Here is a 21,526-nt window from a genome sequence, read left to right as displayed (position 1 = left end):
ACGCACTTCGAACTGTTAAAACTCGAGAGTGTGTGTGTTTCTTCCTTATAGCTATCCACTGAGTCCACCGAGGTCCACTGTAACATTGTTCCTTTTCAAACTTCACCTATGCACAGCACATACTGAAACGTGTAACAGTATGTACAGTTTATAGGTAATATTACATGCTACAGTATATAATGTGTATAGGTAATGTGTTACGTGTTACAATATGTAGTGTCTACAGGTAATGTTACAATATGTACTGTCTCTAGGAAATGCTAGATGCTACAATGTATAACATATGTAGGAAAAGTCTCAAGTTTAACACTGTTAAACAGCGATTGTTCACGTGACGAAACAGTGTACTAACGGTCAGCAATACAGTTTAGTTTGTTTCTGGCGTTCGTGCCAGTCTTCAAAAGGGTTATCTGCGCTGTGTAGCCCTTCCTAATTTAGAACTCGTAAACCATCGAGACAAGAGCTAACCAACAGTTTCCATCGCTATTCTAATCAAATAACGGGATTCGAAGCTAAATCGTTTATCGTTCTTTTGAACCCAAATTTCGTAGTGTGTTTTAGCGACCACGGGTCACGAACCATTCATCCTCTGATTCAGAACCCAACACGTGAACTACTAAGCCACGTCAGAGTTAGTTCACGCAGTTAAACAGAAAGACGTATTTATTGTCAAGTAAACGAGAGGAGAGCCGATACGAATGAGATAGTACTGAAACGTTATATCTCAAGGATCATAAATACAGTGTGTGGGGTGGAGTTAAACAAAGATACGATTAACAGAACAAACAGGAAGAAAAACTAAAAACAATGAACAGCCGGGAAAACAAAGAAACGTAGGCAGTAAGAGAAACAGAGAGACTTACAGATGGTCAGATAAACAAAGAAGAAACACGGACAGTAAGAGAAACAGAGAGACTTACTGATGGTCAGATAAACAAAGAAACACGGACAGTAAGAGAAACAGAGAGACTTACAGATGGTCAGATAAACAAAGAAACATTGACAGTAAGAGAAACAGAGAGACATACAGATGGTCAGATAAACAAAGAAACATTGACGATAAGAGAAACAGAGAGACATACAGACGGTCAGACAAACAAAGAAACATGGACGGTAAGAGAAACAGAGAGACATACAGACGGTCAGATAAACAAAGAAACATGGACGATAAGAGAAACAGAGAGACATACAGACGGTCAGATAAACAAAGAAACATGGACGATAAGAGAAACAGAGAGACATACAGACGGTCAGATAAACAAAGAAACGTGGACGATAAGAGAAACAGAGAGACATATAGACGGTCAGACAAACAAAGAAACATGGACGATAATAGAAACAGAGAGACATACAGACGGTCAGACAAACAAAGAAACACATACGATGAAAGAAACAACAATAGATAGATAAATAAACAGAAAAGCAGAACCAGTTAGATAAACAGAAAAAAAACGTGGCTAGACAACTATAGAGAAAAATAAAACCAAAAACAAATACAACATATAAAAGAAAGAAACAGCATTGCATGGAGGGCAAATAAGTTTGTGATAAAATAACCATCGCAGACTATGTGTGTGTCCCTTATGACGAGAAACCCACCTGAAATAAAAATGTATCTCAAAACGGCTGGTATGGGTATAACACTTTTATTGATAAAGAGAGAACAACGGGAGCCTGGCATGGCCTAGCGCGTTAAGGCGTGCGCTTTGTAATCTGAGGGTCGCGGGTTCGCGCCCGAGTCACGCAAAACATGCTCGCCCTCCCCCCTTGGGGCGTTATAATGTACGGTCAATCCCACTATTCATTGGTAAAAGAGTAGCCCAAGAGTTGGCGGTGGGTGGTGATAACTAGCTGCCTTCCCTCTAGTCTTACACTGCTAAATTAGTGACGGCTACCACAGATAGCCCTCGAGTAGCTTTGTGCGAAATTCCAAAACAAAAAGAACAACGTTTCGACCTTCCCAGGTCATCTTCTGGTTAATAAAAATGAAAGAAACCTAGGAAGGCCGAAACGTTGTTCTCTGCTTATCAATAAAGGTGTTAATACCCATACCAGCCGTTCTGAGATTCATGTTTGGGTGTGTATATATATTTGTTTTTCATTTTTACAGAAGGGAGCGCCCTCTTTCCCATATCAAATAAACAAGAGAAGAGTCTTCTAAACGATTGAATGTGATTTTCTGCTGTCTCTATTATACAATTTTTTTGTATAACCTACATATTTTATTTGAATTTTTTCTTCACACGCTCAGGCGTCACTCGAATCAGATCTTGTTTTGTTACTTTGAGGAATTACTTCAGTTGTTTTTGCTCCTTGATAGAATAATAAAAGAAGGTACCGAAAACGCACGATTCGAAGTTAAAGTTCAATGGGATATTGGTCCTTTTTTAAAGTTAAAGACGGGTTTCCATATGTCCATGTTATAAATGAAGAAACTCGTACGGAAAACATCAACAGTGACCAAAACTAGTTCTGTTATTTGGTAAACAGTTAACTACTCGACGCTTTAGTACTTTCACATCACTACAACAGAAACTGCATCAAGGATTTTCTATTTAGTAAGATATTGTTTGTTTGAATTTCGCGCAAAGTTACAGCAGGGCTATCAGCGTTAGCCGTCCCTAATATAGCAGTGTAAGACTAAAGGGGAAGTAGCTAGTCCTGTCCACCCACCACCAACTTTTGGGCTATTCTTTTACCAACGAATAGTGGGATACACTGTAGCATTATAACGCCCCCATCACTGAAAAGGCGACCAAGATTCGAACCTGCGACCCTCAGATGAGGAGTCGAACGCCTCAACCGGGCTAGTAAGATATTTATAAACTTATATTATAAAGCAAACATGCTAAGACGACAGCTAACCAAACTCTACACATTATAAAATTTAAAGAAACAAATACGTTTTTTTCATATGAAACAGATGGTTAGTATATCTAAGAACACAAATAAAAGAACAAATATAAGAAATACCTCCATTTGCATCGTTCAGTAAAACTATGTTTAAATGTTTACGGACTTTATTACCTTAATGCAAACTTATTTTAAGTAAAACAACTGGCTAATTCGCAAACGAAATCCTGCCAGGTTGGCAAGTATAACTTTTAAACGTGACAATGGAGTAGCTTAATATTATAATTAAACCTTTTCATTAATACAGGGTTTCCTCGTGTAAGTGTAAACTTTCTGGAGATCCGGAGAAGAAGATGGTTAACATTTAAAGTTAGTGATTGGTTACTGGCGGTTATGACGTTTGTAGAACAAAAACGTTTCCCGATACGCGATTGTAAAATAACCTATAAATAATGTATAATCTCAAACACGACGCACCTCCCCCAATAAAGAAGCTCGTAAGACCCACACCAGGAATGTGTAGGTTATCCTTAGAGATGTAACTGAAAAACAATTAGTTATATAGAGTTAATTACTTCCTTTAGGATATTTCTCTCTTCAATTTTACGCACAACTTCTCACAGACTGTTTGTAAAAATAGCTGTCCCTAACGTTGTAGTGACAGACTAGAAAAAAGCAGTTAGTTGACACCACCCGCTGCCAACTCTTCAGCTACTCTTTAACAACGAATAGTCTGGCTGATTGTGCCTTTATAACGCTCTAACGGCTGAAAGAGCGAGACGTTCGTTGGCTGGATTCGATTTCAAGACCCGCAGATTACGAATCAAACATCCAACCTAACCACCGGGCTAGGCCAGGCCCAAACAAGGAAAATACTTTAATCTCCGATGACAAATCTATCACATAAATTTCGAAATAAATACTATATTGATTTTATCACTTGATTGTCGTTGTGAAATGAATTTATTTTTAAAAATGTTATTCTTGTTTATAAAACAGATAATCCACACTTTTTTCAAAATACTTTTGGACAGATAAACACAGCTTCCAGGCCTTGTTTCTAACCGTAATATAGAGTCAACAGAAAAAAAATAATTGTACACTCTTAACTAATAAAACCCGATTACATCCAATAAAACAACTACATCTGCTGTTCTCAGAGCCACAAAACGTCTAACTGTTATATAGAGTTAAAACTTTGCCCGTGAGAAACTAGGTTTTGTAAAGCGTTTATGATACATTTCTTATTTGTTATTAGTTTACAATTTATGGTAATCAAACAAGTAAAGGTTTCTTTGCTAAATGAACATACGTTTTATTATTATCACACATACCCGTTAGCAACTGCCACACAAACCAAAGACTACAGTAGAGAATGATTTATCAGAAGTAAAATTCATTTGGTTGACTTCAAATGCTAGTTACAACTAGATAAAGAACAGGACTTCAAACGCTAGTTACAACTAGATAAAGAGCAGGACTTCAAATGCTAGTTACAACTAGATAAAGAGCAGGACCTCAAACGCTAGTTACAACTAGATAAAGAGCAGGACCTCAAACGCTAGTTACAGCTAGATAAAGAGCAGGACCTCAAACGCTAGTTACAGCTAGATAAAGAGCAGGACTTCAAACGCTAGTTACAGCTAGATAAAGAGCAGGACTTCAAACGCTAGTTACAACTAGATAAAGAGCAGGACCTCAAACGCTAGTTACAGCTAGATAAAGAGCAGGACTTCAAACGCTAGTTACAGCTAGATAAAGAGCAGGACTTCAAACGCTAGTTACAGCTAGATAAAGAGCAGGACCTCAAACGCTAGTTACATCTAGATAAAGAGCAGGACTTCAAATGCTAGTTACAGCTAGATAAAGAGCAGGACCTCAAACGCTAGTTACAGTTAGATAAAGAGCAGGACTTCAAACGCTAGTTACAACTAGATAAAGAGCAGGACTTCAAACGCTAGTTACAACTAGATAAAGAGCAGGACTTCAAACGCTAGTTACAACTAGATAAAGAGCAGGACTTCAAACGCTAGTTACAGCTAGATAAAGAGCAGGACTTCAAACGCTAGTTACAGTTAGATAAAGAGCAGGACTTCAAACGCTAGTTACAACTAGATAAAGAGCAGGACCTCAAACGCTAGTTACAGCTAGATAAAGAGCAGGACTTCAAACGCTAGTTACAGCTAGATAAAGAGCAGGACTTCAAACGCTAGTTACAACTAGATAAAGAGCAGGACCTCAAACGCTAGTTACAGCTAGATAAAGAGCAGGACTTCAAACGCTAGTTACAGCTAGATAAAGAGCAGGACTTCAAACGCTAGTTACAGCTAGATAAAGAGCAGGACCTCAAACGCTAGTTACATCTAGATAAAGAGCAGGACTTCAAACGCTAGTTACAGCTAGATAAAGAGCAGGACCTCAAACGCTAGTTACAGTTAGATAAAGAGCAGGACTTCAAACGCTAGTTACAACTAGATAAAGAGCAGGACTTCAAACGCTAGTTACAGCTAGATAAAGAGCAGGACTTCAAACGCTAGTTACAGCTAGATAAAGAGCAGGACTTTAAACGCTAGTTACAGCTAGATAAAGAGCAGGACTTCAAACGCTAGTTACAGCTAGATAAAGAGCAGGACTTCAAACGCTAGTTACAACTAGATAAAGAGCAGGACCTCAAACGCTAGTTAAGCTAGATAAAGAGCAGGACTTCAAACGCTAGTTACAGCTAGATAAAGAGCAGGACTTCAAACGCTAGTTACAACTAGATAAAGAGCAGGACTTCAAACGCTAGTTACAGCTAGATAAAGAGCAGGACTTCAAACGCTAGTTACAACTAGATAAAGAGCAGTTTTATTTGTGAAGAATGATAACTTGCATTAAAATATTGTTGGTGAACATGGATATACATCTGTTTGTTCACAAACAACAAATGTTGAACGATTAATTACGATATTCAACGAATCCAATTCCCCATTTGTCTTTAATTACATGAGGGCGATAAAACAGTCGTACTTAATTATCCATTCTTATCTCTCAAATACCAGACATAGAGTTTAGAAGTTTAATTTACTGACTGTCCATTATTTTCTCTGAAATAAAGAAAAAAAATAGACTAAATTAACTGTCTATTCTCATCTCACGAATACTGGAAGAATAAATTATAGGCCTAACTAACTGTCCCTTCTTATTTTCTAAATACAGAACAAAGAGAATAAAGTCTAATTACTTAACTACGCATACATGAAAAGCAATAAATGCTTTAATAACAGTTAAATAAAATTTCCATGCCTTTTTTTAAAATCTAGTGGATGTTATAAACGTATTTGCTGCTTACACTCAGGATTTAAGCAATAAGTATATTGAAATCACATAGTCATTCACTTCGTTGAATACAACCCAAACTAATCTTACGAGATTACACGTTCATTTGTGGTCAACGTTCGTGAGAACTGTAAGCCTAAAACGACTTCCAAAGTTAGTTAAAAAGGGTGATTCAAAATATATAAAAACATTCTTAACACATCCAGAAAAGTTGTATTATTTCGGCACTAAAGATTGTTATTAGCACAATACTAATACGAATGTGAACTATCCAAGCGAATAAATGTCTAGTTATTAATGATAAATCTAGTTGTAGTTTGATACTGCTTTAAAACTGCCTAAGTCCTTCCAAAATATAAACTAACAGTTTACCTTCATCCGTTTTTCGGAGAAATAAATATACTTACCTTAACGTAACCCGTGGGAAATCGTTCATTTGACAGTCTAGTCCTTCTCTATCAGGTTACTTTTTTTTTATCCTTTCATGAGAAAAAAAAAATATCTACAGTGCTCGATCTCTCTTCTGCTGTCTGGTTTTGTCATAGTCACAAAACATGAATGTTAATTACACCTGAGTACGTATAGGTCAAAAAATATTATATTTCACTGGATGTTAGTTTGATTTGTTACATGTACAAAAGTTAGAACAGTTTAGTTTTATTACACTGAGGAAATAAAAAAAAAACAACACTCATCTGGACATGTAATGGTTGGGATTACAAGTTTTACGCAAAAATCTAACACTTTATAAGTTTTTAAGGAAGTGTTCGAAGCTCTATATTAACTAAGAACATAAATCCAAAGGAAACATTAACTTGTGTCGCTATGTCTATAACATAAAGAAATCATCAACGTAGTCAACTTTGGTGAATATTTTATGTAAGGCCTAACTCGTACAAATGCAGATGAATTGTGCTTTAATTGCCATCTGTTGGTTAGCTTGTAAAACATTAAATTATTATAAATTATTTAAGATTAATATACAAATTATTTCCTGAATAAACAATTTAAAAGAGATTCTAGACATTTTTGTATGTACTAATCCAGATAATTAATGTAGAGTGTGTGTGTGTGTTTTTTTTATAACAAAGCCACATTGGACTCTCTACCGAGCCCACCGCGGGAATCGAACCGTTGATGTTGTAAATCCGTAGACATACCGCTATACTATCGTGAAGCAATTTTTATACATCTTAAAGCACAAATGCTATGTTAATTCAGGTGATACAAAAGCCGGAAGAATATAATGTTGTGAGGCTATTGTCACACACTAACAAAGGCTAGAAATTCGAAGACTGCTTAAATATTACATTATAAACAAAATATAGGGTTGAAGTTACTTTAAAATTTTCTAAAATATATAAAACATCATAGTACTAGTTTATTTTCATTAAAATAAACAGTTCCTTAAAGGTAAAACTAATTTCACAATTCACATTGATATTAACTATAAAACGTTTATTTCTCCATGAGTTATCGTATATTATATAAAAACATAATTAATTTTATAATGCAAGGGGAAACAAATTAGGTAATAACGACAGTAATAAATATGAAATTGTAAATGCATGCATAATTCAATATATTAAGCACTAATTAAACTATTTTAATTAAAGATAAAATCAGAATATTAGAAATAGGAGTACAAAGTTTCGCCAAATTTACTTGCTGGAATATTGTAATTTTTACCTGATTAAAAGCTGAATTTTCTTTAACTTTATTTTTACTTTTGTATTAATCTTCACATCCACCCCTTTTCTGCCATTAAGGTTTGTTTTGAATTTCGCACAAAGCTACTCGAGGGCTATCTGTGCTAGCCGTCCCTAATTTAGCAGTGTAAGACTAGAGGGAAGGCAGCTGGTCATCACCACCCACCGCCAACTTTTTTCTGCCATTAAGGTATATCAGATACTTCCACAAATTTCACTTTAAACAATCTACCTAAATACTCATCGATGTTAGATTGGATTTAAATTAATTTTGCAAAATAATTTAAATGTTAAGTCTTCCTAATTACGTTATAACATTTTCAACTGAAATTATAGTATATTTAGTTAATTTTTGTACACGTTACTGCCATTTATCCTGTTTTGTGTTATAACTTATCTCGAACAACTCTCCAATTTATTATGTTAAGGTTACATGTTATGCTTTCAAACAGCCGGAAATTTTAATTTAGAAATTAATTAAATGTTAGCATGTATCATATTTATGATGTTTGCCAATAAGATTGGTAAACACAGTTTTCTCTCGTAACGTAAATATATTTCAATATACAAATAACAATCCAATTTATAACAACAGTTATTACAAATAATGATTTATATTGAAAAGTTTTACAAACAATATTAAATCTTCTATCTAGTCCGGAACTGAATATTTTATCGACGGTTCACAAAGAACGAATTACTTCAATGTTGATACCAGTATAGTTCACTTAACAAATAGGTTATCTCTCGTTGCTCATAAGTGAGTTTTTCACAGACTAAGATACGCAGCATCCTCGTAGAAATATTAACGTCTGAAGTTAAATGGTTCGTAATTTTCGAAATATCTGCACTTTCCCGGTTAATAAGCGTTACGCCCCCCGCTGGTACAGCGGTATGTCTACGGATTTACAACGCTAAAATCAGGGGTTTGATTCCCCTTGGTGGGCTCAGTAGATAGCCCAATGTTGCTTTGCTATAAGAAAACACACACACTAATAAGCATTAATCACAATTATAGCTTCTGAGCCTTATAATATACTAACTGTAACAAACCAGCAATATTAAACTGTCTCTCTGCGTATTGCGATTTATAAACTTTAAGGCAAGGTTCTCGAAAGTTTAGTTGGCAGCAATACCAGTATTTACATACACACATAGTACACTGTTGATTCTCACACCTCGAGAATCTTCTATAAATTTAGAGAATAAGGCGGGAATTTTGCAAAACATATTTAACACTACAATTTGTATTCGTTTGTGAATACATATTAAGCTGAAACAAACATAGACATTGAAATAAATATACATTAGTAAGTCCATTACAGGTGACTCTATCGTAAGCCAAATATTCCGATTTCTAAATGCAGACCATCAAAGGTAAACTTTTAGATAGTTTGTTTTTATTTGGTGCGAAGATACTTGAGGGCCAAGATATTGCCAAATCTTGGGTTACTTTATTTTTGGGATTTACCGTTACATTATGACGCTCTTATGGTGAGCATATTTGGTAGCAAGAATTTGAACCCTCGATCAGCTAATTACAAGTAAGTACAGCTTACTAAACACCAGGCTTTGCCACGTCTAAACAGTTAGTAAGAGTGTCAAAGATATGCTGTAAACACTACCAAGCCTAGCTAAAACATATCAAAACTGAACAAAGAAACTTATTGCTTTAATCGGTACAAGCGGGATATTAAAGAACTGTGCAATATTTGGCACATTCACCCTATGTAACACGGTTCATAATATCCATAATTCATTACATAGCTCCTTTTGACTAGCTCTCATTTCAACATAGACCATTCCAAAATAAATATCTTTAAGTATGTATATTAAATACCAATTATATATATGGTTTATCTTATAAATCATGTATATAATGTAATCAAAGATAGCATCCTACAATTTAAACTGCTGCCATCTAGTGATTTACAATAAAAGCATGTTTACCTGTCTCTTGTAAAGGAAGTCATATAGTATTATTTCCTCTTCGTACACATTTCCTATGCAATGTAAACACTGACCTAAAACCCACTGTGAGGAAACAATAACTTTTTCACCAGTTGCTGGAAAGCCTTTGCATTCGCATACTTAAAAAAAACACAACTAAAATATGTGTACAACAAACTGTTTTAAATTCAAGTCGAAGTATGTTAAATCGCAGTAAAGGTTATTCGATAGATCTTGTCAGATACAAAAGAGTGTTTAGTATAGATAGCATTATTAATTAACTCATTTTATATTTGTAATTCCTTGATGTCGCGTCTATCTAACGCTGTATTTGTAATCCACTGATGTCAGGCTATGAATATTTCTAGAAGGCCTAACTGACAAATAAATGCGACCAAACGAAAGGAGTGTGTTTGTTGTGTGTGTTCCTTATAGCAAAGCCACATAGGGCTATCTGCTCTGCCCACCGAGGGGAATCGAACCCCTGATTTTAGCGTTGTAAATCCGGAGACATACCGCTGTACTAGCGGGGCCCGGCAAACGAGAGGAAATGAAGTAAAATTAAAGTCACGCGAAAGAGTTTTTTTTTTTTTTTTTTTAATTTCAGGCAAAGTTAGACGAAGGTTATCCGCGCTAGCCGTATCTAATTTAGCAATGTAAGACTAGAGGAAAGGCAGCTAGTTATCACCATCCATCGCCAACTGTTGGGCTACTCTTTTACCAACGAATAATGGGATTGATCGTAACATTATAACGCCCCCACGGCTGAAAGGACGAGCATGTTTGGTGAAAGAGAAGTTTGGTCAGTTAAAAAACGTATAACCGTCGTGAGAATGCATGTCCTAACAACTGATATGTTACAGTAAGGTTAATAGTTTGAAAAAATAAAGAGAGCATTTTGTCTTAAAACTAACTGAACCCGCCTATATGAACTTTGGCTAAAAGCAGACGATTATTGGAAGTTTAGGATACAACTGCAGTATGCACGCGACATTCTAAGTGAATTATACTTGGATACTATTGCAATAAGAATACAGAAAAATAATTTGGTTTATCAACTGAATTCTAAGACAATTAAATTGACCTAATTGAAATTTCGAAATGAAAAAGATAACATTATAGTGTTTAAGATACAACTATGATCTCCATTGTGTAAATACCTTTTGTGTATACACTTCAATTATTTTGAATATATATTATTATTTTTAAAACAAATGGAATATGTGATGTTCGTTTATTGTCCAATTTATCGCCAGCAAGTAACAGACACCTACTGTTGAAGAATCTCTAACCCAGTACACCCTCATATTTATATTAATATCAAAATACAGGTCCATTATCCCGTATCTGAAGTTCTTTTCGTGGAGTGTGTAGTGTCAGTATAACAGCTGACCCGACTCCACACCCACTTGACCACGTCACTCAGGTGTGACGTGGCAGCGAGGCCCAGCCACCCAGCAGTCTGACAGGCGCGTCAGTTGTGACTGAGCGCTCCTACTAATCACACATATGTCTACTGTTTGCTGATTTTTTTTGTTTTTTATTTTGTGACTTTGTGTTTAATTTCACTGTGAAAATGTCAAAAAGAGCTGCAGAGACCCCTATAGGTAACAGTGAGAAAAGGAAGCATCTGACGTTATCAATAACGCAGAAAGTAGTTTTATTGCAGAAGCTTGATCGTGGCGTGTCTGTGCGGCGTCTTACTAAAGAATATGGTGTCGGAAATTCCACTGTGTGTAATTATGAGGTGCTGCCCTGGACCCTACTTGGGTGACACATTTCTTCTAAAATCCGAAAATTTTCAAATTCCGAAACACAACTGGCTCTAGGGGTTTCGGAGAGGGATTGTGGGGACCTGTACCACTAAAAAAGAAGTTTCCAACAGATCTTAATATATCAGTTATGTCAATATAACGTAATATGTTCATTCAATGAAAGTTATGATGCATGCTACTCCTTTATAAAAGTATATAAACTATTTAAATTCACATATCGAATTCAATTCTATTCGAAGATTGGTTTATTTTTATAGGTGTGTGATACAGAACGACACCCCGTGTTTACTTCTCCTTAGATAATATGTAAATTTTCAAAATTTAGTCAACTTGGATTCAAAAGATCACTTAAGTAACAAACAACTTTTCCTTACTTTGCCTGTACAGGAAATTTGGTTGATCACTAAACATGTGTTCTTGGGCAAAGGATAGCTGTGACGTCACTCGTGACATACGAAGTAGGTCAATCATGTGATGATTTATAACTTAACTGATTGGATGAAAGTCACGGATCCGAGATGTGTAGTGTAACCAACATAACTTTATCCATGTTGTTATAATTTCTTAATTATGTCAATAGGCCTCAGGCGTGCGGTTCTTCTCGGTTAAACTTGCTAAATTAGGGATTTCGAAATTCAAAACAAACAAACAAACAAACAAATCTTCTCAGTTAAACTTTTCGTTTTGTTTTTCAAGATTTAATCCCGGTAAAGCTTTATTTAAATTTTACATTCAGAGCTTTTCTCCGGCTACTTGTTGAGCAGTTTTAAATATAATTTAGTGTTTCGTTAACATCGAATAGCTTATCTTAATTTTCTTATCTTGTTTCTAGGTTACACTGGGAGCCCATATTGGACTGATGAACAGAATCAAGATTTTTTGTTTTTCAATTTCTCTCTCTCACATTAGTTCAATACACTCACTGCGAGCACTTGTTCTTGTTGTGTTTGTCTCAATTTGTTTGTGTTAATAAAAACTGTTGTCTGATACATATGTGTGCATTGACTCTTTCTTGGTCGAATGCTCTCTCGTAGTTTTTAAAATGCCAAACCCATCCTTTGCAAGATGTTATTTGACAGATACCACAATAGACAATGCAAATTGCAATGAGAAATGGTTGTTTACTCTAAACTGATACTTTTGTAACTGCTTACTAGCTAACCTTAAGTATGATTATGTGGTGATGTGATTATCCAGGTTTTGGGTCCAAGCATGAACCCAAAATGATTAAAACTACAGGCAGAAGCGATACTACCCTGTTTCTGGTGAAGGGCTAAGATGAGTTAGACAAGAATTGAAGGGATGCAATATACATTTAGTAAGCACTCATACTGTAGTATTTAAGATGTGAACCTAGCTTTCATAATAAGTACTTTTTCCTGGGTTCAGGAACAACAGAGGAAACCAAAGTTGATTTTTGGATAACTTCAGCCCCTGCAAGCTACCCATTACCACTGCCACTAACTAAAAATAATCATTTGAAGAGATACCTCATAATGACTGTTATTAACAATAACTTTTCAACCGACTACCCATGGCTTTTCAGCAAAAACCAGCATATGAACAAGGATGGATCATTTGGTCTGTTACAATTGTTCTTGCACACCCAACCCTAGAAAGAAAAGGAAAAATTTCGTTCATCCTTTATTTTTCCAGAACACATTGACTCCTTTACATAAATTCCGTAAGAATCCAACCTCTGTTATTTCAAAGGGCAACACATTCCACAGGCTAATTATCCTCTTGGTCTGTACTTTCTAAATCTAAAGTCGATATCTTCTTCAGAATTAGAGCAAACTCTAGATAATTTTGTAAAATTCGTTAAAATCACTTCCTAAATTTCTTTTCCCAGAATTATTTTATTGCACAAATGGAAAAGAAACACGAAAGAGAAAAAGAGGTTAAAGTGGATGCAAAACCTCAGTTTGGTAATTCTGTGAGGCTTAAGAGTTATGATTCCCAGAATATGCGGCATTTATAGCAATTTCTAAAATATAAATTGGAAAACTGAACATATAAGCTATGGCAGCCTTATATTTGTGAACAGCTATTAACCTGCCTCCAGCGGGAATAGACATGTTTCCTCTATCGATGCAAACTGTTCTTATCTGAACATTAACTCAATATCCTTTCACATTTAAGGAAGCCAAAGCTGTGCACAAAATTACAGGTAAGGTCTAACTAATGACTTGTATTGATATAATTACTTTTTTTATTTGTAATACATATCTATAAATACGTCTGCTTCATACCTAAGTAAGACGGAATTAGCGTCAGAGTTATATCAGGTGGATCCATTATAAAACAGGAAATTGTTTCAATATATTGGTTAGGAAGTAATACTATGCCTCTCACTAACTTCGATAATGTAAAATGAAGTAACGAATGAACATTAGTATGATGTAAAACAAAATCAGCTATCGTTATTTAAACGCATAGTAGATATTTGCTTTTACTTAAATAAAACGATTGCCCTTACGGATCACCTATACTCAACTATTCAAATTAAATCTGTTAATCAGACTGTACCAACTAAGATGATGTTCCAAACCAGACTGGCAACCGAAGTTCCAAAACACAAAAACCAAATTCAACCTTAGCTTGCAAGAAACCACACATCTATCCAGGGTGACATGTTACCTACGTGACTGGTCATTTTCAATGCAACAAAGATGGGTCCATAACCTTTAAGTATGACTTGAACAATTGTTGAAAGAAACTTCTGTGGCATTCTTACACAATATGTCATATTAAGAAATATTCTCCCCATTTCCAAAACAACAAAGAAATAGAAGTAGCTATAGTACAAAAGTAACTCAATGACTTTCTCAACTATGTATTATGTGTAACCAACACATGTATGGCACAAACAATAAATGTCATGATATTGGAAGAAAGTATAAATCCATGGTATTTTCACGTACCACACATGATAACATTCTTCCAGTAACAGAGCATTGCTTCAAGATCCATTTCACTAGTCATATTACTCAGTGTGTTTTAACCAATAGTAAATGGCATGAGTGATCGAAATTATGATAACCAAAAAGCACTACTTCGCATGTATTATAATTAAATGTCATTTCCCAAAAGCTTTTCCAAGTTAACAATCAGTCAGTCAATTTTAGCACCTCAATGTCCTCAATATAGGTAGAAGTAACCAAGAAATTAATGTCAGCAGCAAACCTTACTAATTATAGCGCTATTAATATCATTAAAAAATAAGGAAGATGAAATGCCCAAACATTATCCCCTGAGATATTTCACTGATACCAAACACCCAGCTTCACTAGAAATCATTAATAATAATCTTTTGACTGCTCTAATCTAATCACCCAAAATAAAATTCGATAATTATTACGTTATTAATTAATCTTGTATGTGGCACCTAATCAAAAGCTTCTTGAAAATAAAATTAGATCGAACCCATTGTTCAAGAAGCATCCAACATCCTCGCAACAACATAGATAACAAAATTAGTGTAGGAAAATTAATTTTCCATCAGTGAAGCCATCTTGTTTTCACTTTATGCAATTTACTGCAATAATTAATTTTTCAAAGTTTCTTTCATCAGATTGTTGAATTTTTCTCACTACAGATGAGAGACTACCTCATTATTAACCCTCAAAACTAGGAGTAACATCAATAATTCTTAACTGATTTATTAAAATGAAAGAAAGAGACTGACATGTTTGATCTTTGACATCCTTGGAACCCCGAGAAAAAACATTATCTGGTCCTAGTGTTTTATTTAGTCTCTCAATAAACCTGGTGATTAGGCCATTCAACTCGTAATCAGCGGTTTCAAACCTCGTCACTTAAGGTTCTCGCCCTTTCAAATGTGGGAGATGTTATAATGTACGATCACTCCCACTAGTCGTTAATAAGAGTACCCTAAGCCGGGCTTTGGAATTGCTTGCGCAGAGAGTCTTTGAGTAGCTTTGCGCGAAATTCAATAAAAAACAATCTTTCTTTCTTAGTTTGTACAATAATATCTACATGACTGTAGTAATTTCCAATATTTTTTATAAAATGCTGAATGTTAGAAATATTGCAAAACCAAAACCTGAATAAAACGTCTAAAAGCTCAGACGTATCATAATTTTTAACACAAACTTTGTAATAATCGGCCCAGTGAACATTTTGGTCGATTTACAAATATAGATCTTACTTTCATAAGCGCCGAGATAAGCGGAAAAATTTGATCCTAGAATATTTATGTGGAGATTATCTCCTCCAAAATAGGTCCTACAGTATGTGCTTGCAAGTCCGGACTGAGCTCTCGAGGGACCCCTATATATAAAGCCATATATAATAAAATTGTATAATACATACAAGAAGTATTTGCTTGTTGAAAATTCTAAATCAGCCAAAGAGAAACAGCAGAAAATATTTATTCATATTTTATTAAATGAACAACGTTACATGTTTATTTATAGGGGGTAACTTGAAGCCGATTTATGGAGGGATTGGAAAGCAAACATTATGAATAGTAATCACAGCTCTTGGCTGCTAGGTTTTGCTGACTCACCGATCTGGAGATTAAGCCATACTTCAATGTAAAATATTCAATACTCTTGCCCTGTGTGTATGTAATATGTTGCTGTACTGGTGAACATGTTACTACGTCACTTCAAACAACTTCCGCGACATGGTGTATGGTGATTCGAATGTCAGTGAAAAAACTACAGTAAATGGAACAACCTATCAGAAGTCTTGATATCAGGTAAGCTAGTTTCGTCACATTTATAAGTCCTCTTCAGTTTCACATTGTCTTCTGTCAGTGACGGGAATATTGGTCAACAACGTCTACAAGATTTGGAGGCTAATCACTCCCTTAAAGCCTTAGACCTCCCATGACCTTGGAAGGTGTTGAAATTAAAGAGTATCTTAATTAAATAACATTCGACGAGTCACCTTCTTTACCTAGCTATCTGTTCTGTAAAAAATTCATGTTAGGTTACTATCGATGTAACGTCCAGTATCTCGTATGAGGAAATATAACAGGTTTTGTTTCGTTCAGAAACTCGCGTGTCAATAGTTCTTCCAATTTCACCTACATAACATATATTTCGGATTTGTGCTATCCGAAATTATTTTTAACTGTTCTAATATTTACGAAAATAACATGAATGATGGCGTAGATTACAGTTCTGCTACCCTTTTTCTTTTGAATACGTTACGACAGACAACATCTGAAAAATTTTAAGCTTTATTTGTAAAGTTAGGTTATTAAAGTAATTTACATTATAATACGTCATCACACAAAACTTTTTTTTGTAAGATCACAGAATATTAAATAAACTTGTAATTTTAATCAGCCTTCACAATGACATCTTTATAACAAATACTTTCCGATCAATCATTCCTTTACTTTTTGGTCAAAATAAGCTAAATTTAACACATATTTAAAAATAAACTTAAGATTCTCGATCAAAGATGTCGCCTCAGATCTGTTTATATTACGACGCTTATCTAATAACATAAAAAATGTAATTTGAGAGCATGTTGACGGATCGGAAAATTCTATCTGCACATACAGAATTAGGACAAGTTTACAGATGGATAAGGAAATTCACAGTTGTCAAACGTATATATATATATATATATATATATACATACACACATACAAATTACACTTCTAGAGATAAATTACTTTAAACTTTTACGATATTTAGAGTAAGAGTTTTTTCTCAACACATTTTTACCGTCTTACAGCAAGAATTATAGAACTAGGGAACACAAATATGGTTTTAGATAATATAGAATCGGTCTTCAGTTAAAACAAATAGGGTTGGATGGCCTATGGAATGAGTTGCTTTCGGATGTTGATGAAGCAATATATTTGAATGAGATTAAAAGATTAGATATACGAATAATTATGGGTGGCTTTAATTTTAAGTTTTATTTTGGACCAGAGGATAGGACAATCAAGATGAACCAGAAGATCCCATGTTGCACCTAAACATTAAGCTCCAACATATGTATTTACTTGAACATTTTGGTAGTAACCTACCTACTGGTAAGCCTGATTTATATGTAATAAAATATTTAGAAGAATCTTTACTTTAATAACATCCGAATAAAGGATAAAGTTCAACAGTTCTGATGGTTTTAACTTTCTATTGACCCATATACAATTTAAAAGTTACAGGTCTTCTATGGTAGAAAATTTAGGCAACAATTCTACAATAAAGAGTGTATCTGATAAACATTGTACTGAGAACAAAATATAATTAACTTTTAGTCTTTCTAGAAAAGATAGATACCATAGATGGGTAACAATTAAATATACATCCTCTGAACTTCTGGATATGGTTATGACATTGTAGTTACACGTGTCAAGTAATTTAAGTAAAATGTCTCTTCAAGCTTTTGTTTCAAAAACTCAGAAATGTTGGAACAATGATATAAAAATTGAGTCACTAATAAAAACGTTTAAAAGGTTTTTTTAGATAAAAACAAAATAATTTTATTAATTTGTGAATTTGAGGTTAATATCCGTCTTAACTTTAGTTCCAAAACTAAATAAATACATTCACTGAAACACAATCTGTACAATGTATATTATCTCACCACACTTCAGGTGAATACATACAATAACATTTTTACATGTCATGTACAAAGTGTTACATTACAATATGTACATAAATATATATAAACATGAAACTTTTAACATTGGTTCACACACCAAAATTTCTACATGTCACTTTCCTTAAACAAGGAGGGTACACACTTGATATTTTCTGTTTACACAACCATTAACCTCCGAATTATTCTCTCCCATTACAAACATATCTTGCAAATCACCATTAAATACCAACAAAATGACTCAGTCTTTCACCATCGCAACTGGATTTACATTTCACAAGAATTTTTATAAAATGAAAATGTTCAGCTAAGAGAGTTAAAGTAATTTTCACTATTATAGGACTATGGTAAACAGTCCCATAGTATTTGTTTGGTGCTTTCTGTGAGGTTGTCTGGGAATCTAATGTTGAAGTTAATTATCATGTCCCCTCTTTTCGATGGTTCTTTAGGATAAGGAAGACCCTGGCCCTGAATTCTCTGAATAGACTGTGGCTTGATGACTCCTTCTAGTCTAAGTGAAATTTTATCTCCTTTCAAAGTTGGGACTTGAATCTTTGTTCCACACATTGCCTGAAATAAAAACGGGATAAAAACTTTAATACTTGTGTAAACCATATACAGAATCTTAAGTAACAAGGAAACATTATTTACACAAGTTAACAAATGTTCATATTTTCAATTATATGAAATCTAAGGTTTTCTTAGATGTCTGTTTAAAAACATTTAAACAAATGTTTAACCCTAACTGTTTTGGTGTCAGACATCAACAAGTTAAAATTTTTCTTTTTCAAAATTACTGTTGTAACAGTAAACCTAATCCACTGTCCAAAGAACAAATTAAACCTGGACATAAGAAAAACAAATTAATATACAACAAAATTTTGTCCAGTCTACCACAAATAAAAGCTAAATGTAATTAAGTTATCAACAGTATTACTATACTACACTCAGAAATCTTAGCAGACCAGACATGACTCGGTCCATCACCAGAAACTTTTCACATCAACATGACCAATTATCACTTTACTTCAGTTTTACTGTAATGTGCAAATTGATACAAGTTTGAAATTTTGACTCTAATGTAATGCATTAATGAAATACATGTTACCAGATATTTCTTACAATCTGTATAACATTATGATATTAATACAATAAAGATGTACTTACCTCCCTTAGTGTTATGTTTGCTGTGTATTTGATATCACTGCCATCTCTCTTAAAGATGGAGTGAGGTTTGTCCCTTATGATGAACACAATATCCGCAGGAATAGTTCCCGGAATCTGGTCGCCTTCCTTCTGGAAAGTTATTTTTGTTCCCGCTTTCCACCCAGGTTTTACATTGATCGTTAAAACCTTTTCTTCACGGCGGGTGCTTCTGTCCGGATTCATGACTTTTCGACTAATTTTCATTTTCTTTGTGCACCCTCGCACAACTTCTTCAAGGGATACGTACAAATCATACTCAACTGGGGGGTCCTGGTTATGAGTCTTTGCTCTGCCCATGTGGGGACTGCTGGCTGAAAAACTCTGTGACCTAAAGGCATTTCCCCTTCCACCTCCAAGGTTCATAAATGGGTCATCAGTCTCCATATTATCTTGCATGAAATACATTCCTTGCCCACCACTCTGTCCTAACCCACCCATATTAAAGAAGCTTTCAAATGGGTTATCCGTTCCAAAGAACTCAGTAAAGGTAGCTCTTGGGTCACCATGGAAAGTGTAGGAGAACTGTTGCCCATTGCCACTAAATCCACCTCCACCACCACCACCACCACATGGTGTTCCACCCTTTAGACCTTCTTCACCATACTGGTCATATATCTCCCTTTTCTTCTTATCAGACAGAACTTCATAAGCCTCAGCAACTGCTTTAAATTTCTCTTCTGCCTCTATAGACTTGTTCTTATCTGGATGATACTTTAGGGCTAGTTTACGGTAAGCCTTTTTAACTTCATCTTCAGAAGCATTTTTGCTGATACCAAGGATGTTGTAGTAATCTTTACCCATTCTCAACTGAAATAAACAAAGCACAGGATCCAACGTTTAAAATGACAACTCCATACAGATTTGTATGTAAACAGTTTGCTCACCAAAATGTTACGAATTCAGTTAACATCGTTACTTTAATGTAATGCATCAACTGTAAATCCCCTGCGAATACTTTAATTTACAGTTAGTATTCAACTTGCAATACAAAATAGTATAACATATCATGATACTTGTCAATAATGATCCATTAATAGTACTAGAGTTTCTGCACCCTTTAGTTTTACTTCAGGACAAAGCATGCATTTAACCAAGCTTGAAAATGAAAATGGATGTAGACAGTACGCGATGTAGTAAGGTGACACAAACACTGTAGTCTTATATTTCACGATTGGTATTAATTAATATTTATACTTATAATATGATATAAAAGGCAAATATGAATTACAAAGTACTATTTTTCATATATAATACAAATTACATACCTTACGTTATGCAAGTTATCTCTCACTCCTAACCTATAGTGCTGGTTAAAGACTCAGTAAGACACTTGCTTAGTAAGCCTAAATTCACAATACGATTTACTTAAATCAAACTGTCCAAGTATCTGGAAACTTGGTACTGTACAAATTTCGTTTGCACTGGTGTGTAAAACTCACTTTCGTTACTTTCACTTACCAAACTGCCTTACTTACACTGTAATTGCAAATTTATCACAATAGACCAACATACAATATCTATTCTGCCTACGTCATTCCGTTTATCCCGCTATATATACCCTTACAGAAAGCCGTAGAACTTTCGTGAACAATCCACAGTTATCACGTGCCTAATGACAGCCAATAGGAAGTGTATATATCTGACAGATTATATAAATTTATTCATATCCGTGTATAAATTGATTCTGTCATAACTATCACAAATATAATTTTTAAATATAATTTATGATAGTATTATTCAAAAAATCCATCAAGCAAATTACACATGCGAATAACAACATATAGTTCGGTAGTAGTCAGTTCAATATTAAATAGTCTCGTTCTCATAGCAAATGTTTTCCTTACCAGAAGCGTTTTTCATTGTAGTTATTTACAAATAGCTCTGAATCGTAGATACAAAGAGGCAACTCAGAGAAGCATGTATAGAACGAAGTTGTTAGGCTGATAATTATTGATAGTAACGTCTGGAACCATCTAGAACACTCTAATGCGTACATCATATCCGTTATGTACGAGTGTGTGAAAAACCAAACGGGTAAATTAAGCATCTAAACCAGACGAAAAACGTGCATAAATTGTAGTTAGCAAAATATTTTATGTTATTATAGACGTGTGTTTTAATTTG

At 34.5% G+C, this 21,526-nt stretch overlaps 1 protein-coding gene across 1 annotated transcript; it reads right to left on the bottom strand.

Annotated features, from left to right (window-relative positions):
* Positions 1 to 16,801: 16,801 nt before the first annotated feature.
* LOC143248549 (dnaJ protein homolog 1-like) lies at positions 16,802 to 21,017 on the bottom strand. The gene is made up of 3 exons (XM_076496985.1): positions 20,668 to 21,017; positions 19,364 to 20,209; positions 16,802 to 18,766 (listed from the first exon to the last, which is right to left on the bottom strand). The coding sequence occupies exons 2-3, from the start codon at positions 20,201 to 20,203 to the stop codon at positions 18,539 to 18,541; spliced, it is 1,068 nt and encodes a 355-aa protein (XP_076353100.1). The 5' UTR covers positions 20,204 to 20,209; positions 20,668 to 21,017; the 3' UTR covers positions 16,802 to 18,538.
* Between the last annotated feature and the right edge of the window lie 509 nt (positions 21,018 to 21,526).

This window comes from Tachypleus tridentatus, chromosome 4 (genome assembly GCF_004210375.1).
Source record: "Tachypleus tridentatus isolate NWPU-2018 chromosome 4, ASM421037v1, whole genome shotgun sequence".
Taxonomy (NCBI): domain Eukaryota; kingdom Metazoa; phylum Arthropoda; class Merostomata; order Xiphosura; family Limulidae; genus Tachypleus; species Tachypleus tridentatus.
Note: the sequence above shows the minus strand (reverse complement) of the source record. Positions and strands in the feature narration are given on the sequence as shown.

Coding starts and splice junctions, on each gene's coding strand:
- LOC143248549 (XM_076496985.1), bottom strand. CDS start 20,203: ATGGGTAAAGATTACTACAACATCCTTGGTATCAGCAAAAATGCTTCT. Junction 18,767..19,363: donor CAAACATAACACTAAGGGAG/GTAAGTACATCT, acceptor TTTTTATTTCAG/GCAATGTGTGGAACAAAGAT.